Source organism: Stylophora pistillata, chromosome 4 (assembly GCF_964205215.1).
Source record: "Stylophora pistillata chromosome 4, jaStyPist1.2, whole genome shotgun sequence".
NCBI classification, from domain to species: Eukaryota; Metazoa; Cnidaria; class Anthozoa; order Scleractinia; family Pocilloporidae; genus Stylophora; species Stylophora pistillata.
In genome coordinates this window covers 16,350,862-16,362,897 of record NC_142522.1, presented here as the reverse complement: position 1 = coordinate 16,362,897, position 12,036 = coordinate 16,350,862, and the positions used below count along the sequence as shown (strand labels likewise).

The window sequence follows — 12,036 nt, the reverse complement described above, 5'->3', positions numbered from 1 at the left end:
TTACACTTCGTCGAACTCACTCCTTTTATGAATGACAATTATCTGTGGCTGAGGAAAGACGACTTAAAGGATGGCGACTTAAAAGATGGCGTCTTAAAATTGAAGGCGTGCGCAAATAATTTTCTTGATGGCCAAAAATCTATGAAACTTAGGCGGAGAAAGCGTAGATACCGAGATACACAGTTTGAAACTTATGACCTTATTTTTGATCAATAATTTTTAGTATATGAAATCTACTTTTTTTTTTTGTTTTTTGTTTGTTTGTTTGTTTGTTTTTTTTGCAGCATGTTGCTAATGCTCAGGAACTATAGCAAAATTCAACCAGTGAAAACTGGAAACTCGGCCAGAAGAATTGACAGTTAAATCACGGTGTGCAAACTATTTTACAGCGATATATCCATTTCGTTTTCTTCTGCAAATAGATAAATGGAAAATAACGAAAAACCATTTTGTGCAAACGGAAACTGGTAGCTTGTCAAACACACTTAGTCGATTGATAAAGTAATAATTTTGTTTTATCAACTGACTTCGTCGTCGTCAGAAGACGCCGTCGTAAAGAGTTTCAAAGTTTACGTTTCGAACGTTAGCCTTTCGTCATTCCCTTTGACGAAGGGCTAACGCTCGAAAAGCCAGCTTGGAAACTCTTTATTGTGGCCAATTTACATTATCAAATCAGTTGATAAAACCATAGTTACCTGATAATAATAATATAGTTTATTTCTGACCACTTGCAGCCTGAGGCTGAATGATGGGTACAGTTTAAGGTTGAGAACAGACGTCAGCATATCAGGCGCCTCTGGCAGCCGTTTCAGTCCATCGATCTCACCTTCCCACCCATCCCACCCTAGGAGAGGACGTCCATCACACAGCAATCTCGTGTGTGGGAAATTAACGTCTCCTACCCCAACCCTGCAAGAGACGAGACCTCCATTTATTCGTCCCTATCCGAGAAGACTAGAATTTCTAACAATTTCGTGATGTAGCAAATTCTTCTCAATTATTTTAAGACCTTGAGTGTTGGTCCGGCCGGGGCTCGAGCCCTCGTCCTCCCGCACAACAGTCTAGAGCACTATCCATTGGGCTAACTGGGCGGCGGCATTAGTCGAGTGATAACTCGGTAGCTTCTCGCCGTTTGTTACCTACCCTATTTGTGAACAACTAGCTTAATAATGAATTTATATTTATCTGATTCATAAACGTGAAGCTTTTCTTGATATATCAAGTCAGTATTCGCGTCTCCACCTTTTTATTACAACCGCTAGAACTTATCATTGTTTAGGCTTTATTTATTTATTTAATCACTTTCACCAGAGTGTGGTGAGGGTCGCACAACAGAGCGAGGCTCCAAATTAAGTGCGCCCTATATCCCACCCATCCCACCCCAGGGGAGGACATCCATCACACAGTAATCTCGTGTGTGGGAAATTAACGTCTCCTACCCCAACCCTGCAGGAGACGGGACCTCCATTTATTCGTCCCTATCCGAGAAGACTAGAATATCTAACCATTTCTTGATGTTATAGAAAGGTAGCAAATTCTTCTCAATTATTTTAATACCCTGAGTGTTGGTCCGGCCGGGGCTCGAACCCTCGACCTCCCGCACAACAGTCCAGCGCTCTATCCATTGAGCTAACCGGGAGGCGGTTTAGGTGGGTGTAGTAATAATCACCAAAGCAACTTAAGTCTCAGCCTCTAAAGAGTCCTCTCAGGTAAACAAAAAACTATAAATAAAGCCTCATTCGTTGAAAAATTGGCTCAAATTTGATTTCCTAACTTGTTATAAGATGAGTGGAAATTATGCATAATAATAATAATGGCCATGTTGATGTCCGTCTGATGTGCGAACGTTACCGTTAAAAACTATCACGAAAATTAAATCCCAATACATCGTCACTTTCTTCGGGAAGAAATTATAGAATTTGGAGAATCTCAGATTAAATGAAACTAAACTCCTCCATGATTTTTGGTAAGCAGTTCCCGCCTACCTGCAAGTCTGTGTCGTACTTCGGGAAAAGTCTTTGATATAACGGATCTAAAAAAGGTAAATGGTAATTAAAGGTAAAAAGGTAATTAAAGGTAAATAGTTAGCAGAGGAGTGAGGACCTGAGAAAAAAGGGCGCAGAGGATCAGAGGAAAAGTTGGTACAAACGAACAGAGGAACAGTGGGTAGGGAGGACCAGGGGTACAGTGGGCACAGGGGATAAGAGGAACAGTGAATAGGGAGGACCAGGGATTCAGAGGGCACAAAAGACCAGAAGAACAGTGGGTAGGGAGGACCAGGGGTTCGGTGGGTGCGAAGGACCAGAGGGAAAGTGGGTACGGAAGGCTACGGGAACAGTGAGCACAGAGAACCAGAGAAACAGTGGGTCCAGAGGACCAGAGAAATCGTGGAAAGAGAGGACCAAAGGGTACAGTGGATCAGAGGAAAAGAGAGTACAAAGGACCAGAGGATAAGTGGGTAGGAAGGACCAGAGGACCAGAGAAACGATTGGTAGAGAGGACCAGAGGAACAAAGGGCCCAGAGGTTCAGAGGAAAAGTGGTTACAAAAGTCCAGAGGAACAGTGGGCATGAAGGACCAGAGGAACAAAGGGCACAGAGGACCAGCGAAACAAAGGGGACGGAGGACCAGAGCAACAGCGGGCACAAAGAACCAGAGGAATAGTGGGTACAGAGGACCAGAGGAACAGTAAGTAGAGGGACCAGAGGAACAAAGGGCACAGCAGATCAGAGGAAAAGTGGGTACAAAGGACCAGAGGAACAGTGGGTAGGGAGAACCACATGAACAGTGGATGCAGAGGACCAGAGAAACAGTTGGTAGAGAGGACCAGAGGAACAAAGGGCCCAGAAGTTCAAAGGAAAAGTGGGTACAAAGGACCAGGGAACAGTGGGTACAGAAGACCAGAAGAACAGTGAACACCAAGGACCAGATGAAAGGGATCCAGAAGACCAGAGCAACAGCAGGTACAGAGGACCTGAGGAACAAAGGGAACAGAGGATCAGAGGAAAGGTGGGTATAAAAGACCAAAGGAACAGTGAGTAGAGAGGACCAGAGGAATAGTGGGTAGAGAAGACCAGAGGAAGAAAGGGCAAAGGACCAGAGGAATAGTGGGTGGAGAAGACAAAAGGAAGAAAGGGCACAGAGGACCAGAGTGGGTACAAAAGACCAGAGGAACAGGAGCACAAAGGACCACAGGAGCAGTGGGTGCAAAAAGAGAAACAATGGGTAGAAACAATGGGTAGAGAGGATAAGAGAAACAAAGAGCACAGAGGATCAGAGGAAAAGTGGGTACTAAATGCCTGAGGAACAGTGGGTAGAGAGGACCATGGGTACATTGGGCAGGTGAAGAGGACCAGAGCAATAAAGGGCACAGGGGATCAGAGGATGGGTAAGTACAAAAGACCAGAATTGAACATTGGCTAGAGAGGACCAGGCTAGAGAGGACTAGAGGAACAGTGGGTTCAGAGGGCCAGAGAAACCAAGGGCTCAGAGGACCAGAGGAACAATGGGCACAGAGGACCAGAGGAACAGTAGGCTATTACGCCACTTTGCCACACGGGTCACGGAAAAACACAGTTATCGAGGGAAGTTAATTTATGTTATACTTCGAACGGTCAGATAGCGGCCAACTTAGTGAACATCCCTGTAAAAGCTTCGACAGTTGTGCCTCATCCCCCAAATAAACAAGAGGAGAATGTCATTTGTAAAAAGGAGGATGTTTTTCATTATTCAAGAGTTCATCTTCGGCTTAAAATCTTGGCGATCAATTCGTTTAATTCCTTAAATTCTACTGCAGTTGGTCTTTTTCTGGTGCAAAGTTAAAGAATGTAAAATTCATAGCTACTTAACCTCTGATTACTTCAACTGAACGTTTTTAAAGGTACAGAGGCAAACGTTTTAGCGTTCCATGGGACATTTGCTCATGTATTCGTTTTCTCAAAATGTGACGTGTGTGAAGCAAATAGAAAACGAACTAGAAATGGCTGATATAATGGTCACTTCATGACTCTTACTAGCACTTGGCCTTGAAGCTGTCTCTGAAACCTCACATCATAGGATATCCATTGAAACATCGATGGCGAAAAAAATTAAATGAACCTTTCTATTTCTGATTTGCAGACCGACTGAATTGGAAGCGAAGTAGTTTTACCCCTTGAGCGCTTACTCGCCTACCACGCCTTTTAAAATTAGAACCACATAACCTCAATCGACGCATTTACAGAGACATTCTGTCATGGCATCGCTGACTCTATTTTTTTTTCTCTAGGTGTGGGAACGCGGATTTTCGTTGTATAAATAAAGCTCATTTTAGTGTCCAAAACTTGATAACAACACCATTAGTTTTTTACTAAGTCCAGTATCCAGCTGCTGGAAAGAACAATGTTGGAAAACCGGTCTCCATCATCCACGGGGCACGAAGTGGCTTGCAATATGTGTGACATGTGCAAACTTGGGCTGGAATAGCTTTCCTCTGAGTACCTTCATCTCCAAAACGTTCTCTTCTTCCCTTCGCACGGCGATTTGAGAACCATACCTGAAGGATGATAAATATCGTTAAATGTCGTAGTAGGTAAGTAATGGCAGTTCTGCCTCGTTGAAAAATGCACATTTAAAACAGAACTGGTTTTTTTTTGTTTTTGTTTTCTTTAATAGGACAATCATTCAAACCCTATCAGCCCGCGTTGACTCTTTATGAATTCATATCCAGCTAAACAACTTGCTCTATAGAGCGTTTTGATGATTTCAGAAGCCTGGATATGAGCTACATGTATGTGCAAGAGCCGGGGTTTATTAGAGCGCGAGACCGGCCAATCAGAATTTTTTCCCCAACATGGAGTTGTTTACCTTCAATGATTTTTGGGAATGATTTCTGACAAGATTTTCTTATAGTTTTTACCTGGATTCTTGTTTCGTTAATTCCAAGCTGCTGAGCCAAGCTTTCGCGTTCCCATGAATTAGGGTACGGGTTCCTCTCAAATTCTAACTCCAGCTTTATAAGTTGCTTTTTTGTGTACTTTGCCCGTTTTCGACGATGTCGGCCAGATATTAAACAGTCCTTATCCAAAGTTGATCTTCTAACGTTGATTTGATTGAAGCCTGTGAAAAGACCGAGCAAAAACCCTCTTTCATTATTTTTCAGAAGTTGAGTTATCGCAAGTCTCTTTATACACTTCAAAGACAACATGTATCGCTTTTGGTATAAGGCCGTAAGTCGACCACAAACACCACAGGCTTTTACTTCCATGTTAAAAAGGACGCTTTTTGCGCATCTCTTTGTCGGTTTTGGCATGCAATTTAACGCGAAATTCACGAGTCAGGTGAAGAATTTTCCCATAAATTCTTCTGAAAAATATTGGAATTAGTGGAGGACAATGTTTTGGGCAAAACCAGTCAGCTGTCTTTAGCAACCTGTCTTTAGCGATCACCCACAAGGAATAAAGAGGACCGCTTAATACAGGTTCACAAAATGAAATTATTACAAAAAAAAAAGACGCCGTGTTTTGTGACTCACTCAAAAATACTACTTATTTTGACTTTTGGGAGATAAAGATGGATCAAATTTTACTTGAAAGATTATACAGGTGGAGAACAGTATAAAAGGGAATTGATAAAGGCTGAATAGATTTGAACAGAGGTGAAAATTACAGTAATCAAGGGGAAACAATTTCGGGACATTGACCGCCTAATACAGAGTGGGCGCGGTGCCGCTTAAAACAGGTTTGACTCGAATTGTGGCCTCGGAGAAACGATTCCAACATCTGTTTGCTATACACGGCATCAGGTTTCTGTCAAATTTTGACTGTCGCAGGGTCGATGGTTATTTCTATCATTTGCTGACCAAACTCCAAGCTCGTCTTCTCTGTTAACCAAGACTGTTTTTTGTGCTTTAATGTAGTAACTGTTCTATTCTAATGCTTTAGTGTCAAGTGGTTAAACACCTATACACTAAATAAACAGCAAAACAGCAGTCAAGCTGAAAAGAGTAGACTATTCAATTAATCAAAACTGTAACAAAATTCTCGAACGTGATTGGCATTCACCAGGCCGATTTCAGCACTCATAGGACAGTGTACGCGTCATGCTTGTAATTGGACAGTGTAAGAGGACAGTTAAAGGGAGAGATATCACGCCATGCCTGTGAAAGTGGACAGAACCAAAGCGTCATGTACGCGTGCTGTTGTCGCGCATTTCGCTGATTTAACTGTTGCTTTAACTCGTCTTAACGAGAACCCTGAATGCAACATAGACGAAACGAAGCACCCCCGGACAAGAACCTTCCGAAAGACCCTCGACCTCTCAACACAGAACGGTCGTACCTGACTACCCAATATGTTTCCGAACGACTCAGCTACAGTATCACTAACATTTTCCGAAAAAAAGGGAATACCGGTTCGTGTCCCGTACAAGTCATAAACTCCCTGACGAGCTCTCTACCACAACAACACGAAACGGAAATGCACGAGGGACAATTACCGTATCTCCAGCACCATGAAGGCAGCATGGTCGAGTGGTCAGCGTGTCGGACTTGCAATCCGCCGCTCCCGGGTTCAAGTCCCGCCCTGGCCACTACTTGGATTTCTTTCACGGTAGCCTCGAGTTTCAAATCCTCGGCCATGCTTGTAATATAGCCAACTGGTTTGCCTTCGGCCAGTTGGGATTCTTAACAACGTTATTTTCAATTTGAATTATTTGTTTAAGTTGTTTCGTGGAAAACCTGTAAACTAGCTTCTAGCTAAGTGTTAAACTGTTTATTATTATTATTATTACCAAATTGTACTTACTTAGATTGTATTTATTCATCAACACTTCGCGGACCTTGCGTTTTAATGACTATTTTAGAATATCTAGACAGACCATTTTAAATACACACTCGCTCATTAGATCACCTTATCCATTTTTTATTCATAATTGTACTTTAATATTTATCTCATACATTTTACTCCCCGGTTTGCTTTATGTTTGTATTTAAGCCTTACGCGGAATATTTTCCTTATCCCTGATGATACCGTGGACCGGCGAAAGCTTGGAGTTTTGAGACTCTAACATCAATTTTACAGTATTTGAAGGCCTCATTTGAGCTTTTGTCAGCTTAATTATCTAAAATGCTACTGAACATGAAGGACAACATTCGACGATTTCCAAATGTTTTCTGTTGGGAAAGAACTTAAAAAATGAGGAATTTATTTAGGCTGAAAACGAATGTCACTACATTTAATCAATTTTGAAAGTGACATGAACTAGCCTGGTTTGGCAGCAGGATAATATGGTTGAGAAGCTGAATCGCTCATCGTTCCATGTGGAGTTTCGTTGGTTAGAAATCATTGCACAAGCAGGGGATCTGCTGGTCTCCTCGGGCTTGTGTGGCCTGTAGTCTTTGGGTATATTCGACAACACTGCGGCACACCTGGCGGAGCAGCAGCGATAATGAAAGAGCGTTGTAACTCTCGAGGGAATTTTCATTCTTGCAGCCAGGGGGTATCATAATGAGGCGAGTTGGTTTGAAATACCATTCTGACTGAAAAAGTCCACGACTATGGTTGCCAATGTAAAGGTAAACTCTTACACCGAGAACGTACCAGAAAAAGGGCGGCCGTGCAAAGTTTGATTCAAAACATATACAGTCTGTAGCAGATTGCTTGGTGTGATTTTTAGTCTTCATGTATAGTATATCTTACATAAACGTTTACTGTATTGCTTAAAGGCAAAAGTCATTCTCTAGACGTTTCTTGTGTAGTTTTTATGTCATCTTTGCATGAGCTCCCTCGGTGAACTCAGTCTTTAAGCTCACGATCATCGAGGCACTCAACGCGCTGTGCTTCTTCTTTCTTTTGATTTTTTTCCCTCGGGCTCAGGGAAGGCGGGGGTAGCTAAACTAAATGTTTGCGTAGTCATTCATACATTTGAATTTACTTAATAAACCTTGCAAAAGTGTCATTTTTTTAAAATCTACCTGGGAACACACGAAACATGACGTCACAACCATATTTGATACTCTCTCGATACTCCAAACTAAACACACCAAGAAACCAACGAGAACGCGTACCATCTTAGATATTTTAAAAAGAAGAATTTAGACGCTACGAGGTTAATTTATATGTTTCTGCGTGAAACCAATAATAATTCAGTTCATAAACAGATAGGTTCACCGAAAAATTGAATTATATTAATTTCATTCAATATTTACTTACTTACTTACCTACTTACTTACTTACTTACTTACTTACTTACTTACTTACTTACTTACTTACTTAAGCCCATCGCTCCTCCTGGAGAATAGGCCACCGACAACATTCCGCCAGAGTGCTAAATTCAGTATTTAGTTACACTCAAAATCTCAAATTTTTGGTTGGCATGGATATTGATGTAAGACAAGAGATCGCAATCTGATTATAAATTAAATTATAATTCATAATCTCCTGTGTAAGAGGATTCCTTTGTGAAAGTTTACTGCTGACGAAAACAAAATAAGAGCTAACAAGGGATATTAAGGAAGACGACTTTTTACCTTTTTTCATGACCATGTGCGACTCTCGCTCAATCAAACGGAAAGCAAAACGGAAAGCACTGTTACGCAGACTTATTACAACATGAGAGAGTAGAAGCCATTACTGTTCCCTTACCTTGGTTACATTCAGGCCCTTCCGTTCTTTGATTTAAAGACTCACCATTTGAGTAGGAAGTGTTGGTGTTGACAGCAGGAGGGTCGCTCTCATTCGTACTGCATTCTAGTTTTTTGTTAGAAACTAGACTCATCATCTTGTTCTTGATAAGGCGGCTGATTGAACTGAGCGAGGGTAGATTCTCTCTACTGCACACGTTTTCACGCAATAAGCGATCACGCAGCTCCCAGGAGAAAATTCCTGGTTGCTCTCGCCTATACTGCTCTATCTTCTGCTCCATTATGAGGGTTATGACTCTAGGCCTTCCGACATTAGCACCTCCAACGTTGATTGATCCCGTTTTCCGATATTTTGAGAGCAGCTTGCTGATACAACCATGGGTTATTTTTAGCCTTCGACTAATGTCGCAAGGACGAACTCTGCGTCGCGCCAATTCAATGATTTCTTCTCGAACTTCAATGGGTAGGGGCTTCCCGTTGATGTAAATACCACCGAGTTGATTTACTCGCCCTGTGCCTGATTAAAATATTTCAAATTTCAGTTTCCTTACACCTAATGTGGAAAACTTACAAAACGAGATTAAACTAAGGTCCTGCCCCACGCGTGTAGACGTTTAGTAAGCCTAAACCATTGTAAGGTCCCGTGGCTAAAGTAATAGCTATCAAGTTGTCACGGAATGGTTATCTTTTTTAAATTTGTGGGTTCTGCTCAATGATGCTTGAATCCAATGGTCGTGGTGGTTTCACGAGAGGACAATAGGTTTGGAAGACTTGATTAACGCTTAAGCTACAATAATTTAGGCCTGTCAATTGTTAAGGAAAACTTTAAACACGAATTAAGTAATATTATATACGCAGAAACTGATAATTCAGAATGGTGTTAAATTGTACAGATTTCTATCAAACATGAGAAACAAGAAATCGACCCATATTTACCAGGCACTGAAACACAGAAATCCATAGTTTTCATAAACAAGAAGACCCCTTTGATAACCGCACCTAACCTTTGAACGTGAGCAATCATTTTCAAACATATTTATGTTATACGGTGACTAGGTAACTGAAGTGAGCCGCAAAAAACGCTATTTCCTCCCTAATCGTCCAAAAGCTATGAGATGTCTTAAAAACAAATTAAAGAGCTATATGCGGCCAACTTATTTTAATTTTTTTGGATTTCGACAAACAAAAGAGCAGTACGATCAATAGTTGCGCACAGTGGAGAATGATTGAGCAAATGTTTCTTAAACAAAAATAATACACAAAAGCACGCATCAATACGCTATAACTTATTATTTTTGTTTGAATAGGGTCCAATTCACTTCATTTTTAGGATTTAAGGTGACAAAAACCACTTAAGAGAAGCCGTTGATAGTTGCAAACCTTGTAATTAGATAGTCTTGAAGAAAACAAAGTGCAAAGTTATCCCACCTTACTTCCAGTTTAACCCAAGCCTTTCATTTCCACTTTGATCTTGAGTGAAATATTTTATCCAAAATTTCTTACTAGCACTAAGCCTATACGATTCTTAAAATCATTAACGAATGTAAATATTGGACTTGAAATTCAAGAAGAAGGGCTATTCATCATCACTGTTTGTCATTTTCAATTGACTATTTTAGGTAAAATGTGGTTGCAAATAGACGTTTTCCTTTGTTCCCAGTTCTTTGTTCTTCATTTCAAAAGAAGTTTTCTTGTTTAATATGTGCTTATTTACATTTCTGTTTGTTCTTAGTAGATTCACTTGGCATTACAGCGCATGATTTAATGGCTATCGTACCGTTATATTCTATACTATTATGTATGTAGTTATAAATATTTTTCACCGAATAGCCACAGGTTTTCGTTGTTCTTGCTTATTTTTTCTCCACGGAGTTAAGATCGGTTTAATTTGATATCACAAGATTTCAATACCGTAGTAAGATTCGGGTAAAAATCTACTCCGCTTACCCTGGATCGAGGGATAAATGTTGCTTTCTCAGTTGTGCAAAATCTTTGTCTCCTGGTTTCTGCATAATGAGGGGTTTTTGAACTCCTATCGTGTGGTGTTCCTTCGACACGTTGGAAGTCCCTAACCTTAATATGAAAGAAAGGAAAAACAAAACCAATATGTGAATTATTTCGTTCAAATTAAAGCAAAACTGAACTAGAGTATACTCTTTGAAAATGTAGATTTCGACGTATGTAGGTTTTGACAGACTAGTGACGTTTTACCCGATTACAAATGTGGTGAAATCAAGGTTTAACTGCTCACTACTTAAATCGCTACGACTGGGAGTTTAGATTCCCAGCTTTCATTCATTTGTCTCAATGGAAGAATATTAAAAGCATCATCTGACAGATAAAGTGATCTGAACCATCGAATTGATACTGTGTAATTACCATTAAGATGATTTGCAAAGATTAGGTGGTAAGTAAAAACTGATTTTTACGTGAATAAGGAATTCCACACTCATTCAAGGTCTTTGAAGTAACAGGTCTGGGCCATTGATCAACGAGGTCCGAGGCAGGTTACTGAGCCAACGGCTTCGTTCAACAATGCAAACATGTGTGTCATCTTTTACAAAGTGTCTATCTTTTAATTTTGAGCAAGAGCACGTTTATGAAGTTAATAATGTGGAGATGACCCCTGAAGGCAGTGAATTACTTATGGTGCAGTGGTGCTTCATACTTTTTGTGTTTGAGTCCGTTCACCTTAAAGGCTTAGCCAAACTTCATAACGACATATTTTTCAGTAATCAGTGATCAGAAAAAATTATAAGACAAATCTAATAAAATGTAATGAGCGGTATTTCAAAAATTATAGTGAAACTCCTTTTCATAGAAAGTGAATTGACTTTCTCTTCAAAAGCGCGGAGGTCAGCCAATATCTATTTAATATTTTCGCAGAAAGAAGAATCAGTCTTAAATAGGATCAGTTATTCAATTTTGGAGTCTGTAGCTCCCGTTGAAATAAAGGAAATATATTTCAAAGGTCAAAATTGCATTTTAAAGGAAAACTTTGACAGCATTTTCCCGAAAGAGTTTAACTCAGAATCAGTGAAAATGCTCGCCATTTCAAGGTTATCATCTCAGCACGAGGAAAGAACCTAAACTTCGGCAGTGGCAGATATTGTTCAATGATACGAAACGGTTTTGGAGAGTAAACTATATATGATGGAGGGCCAAGACTGACCCCAGTCACGGTACACCCCAATTCTGACCGAAACTGTTAAAGAAAGTGCCACAGATTGAAACACTTTGTCTTCTTGACGTCAAATATGAAGATAACTATTCAATATTGTATCAGCAATTCCAAATGACAAGTGAAGCCTTCGTCGTGGAAGTACACTGTGATCAATCGTGTCAAAATTCTAATAGTACAAGAAGGACAGTGTATGTTGAAAGCTTATTTTGATCCCCTAAATTGATTAAAGAGGT

At 40.4% G+C, this 12,036-nt stretch overlaps 1 protein-coding gene across 2 annotated transcripts; it reads right to left on the bottom strand.

Annotated features, from left to right (window-relative positions):
* Positions 1-3,741: 3,741 nt before the first annotated feature.
* Positions 3,742-9,654, bottom strand: LOC111320701 (paired box protein Pax-3-B). Of its 2 annotated transcripts, none has more exons than XM_022923377.2 (4): positions 9,556-9,654; positions 8,621-9,136; positions 4,897-5,096; positions 3,742-4,533 (listed from the first exon to the last, which is right to left on the bottom strand). In XM_022923377.2, the coding sequence occupies exons 1-4, from the start codon at positions 9,641-9,643 to the stop codon at positions 4,348-4,350; spliced, it is 990 nt and encodes a 329-aa protein (XP_022779112.2). In that variant the 5' UTR covers positions 9,644-9,654; the 3' UTR covers positions 3,742-4,347. The 2 variants fall into 2 exon arrangements, with proteins under 2 accessions (XP_022779112.2, XP_022779119.2); XM_022923384.2 differs by having other exon boundaries at positions 8,666-9,136.
* Positions 9,655-12,036: the final 2,382 nt, after the last annotated feature.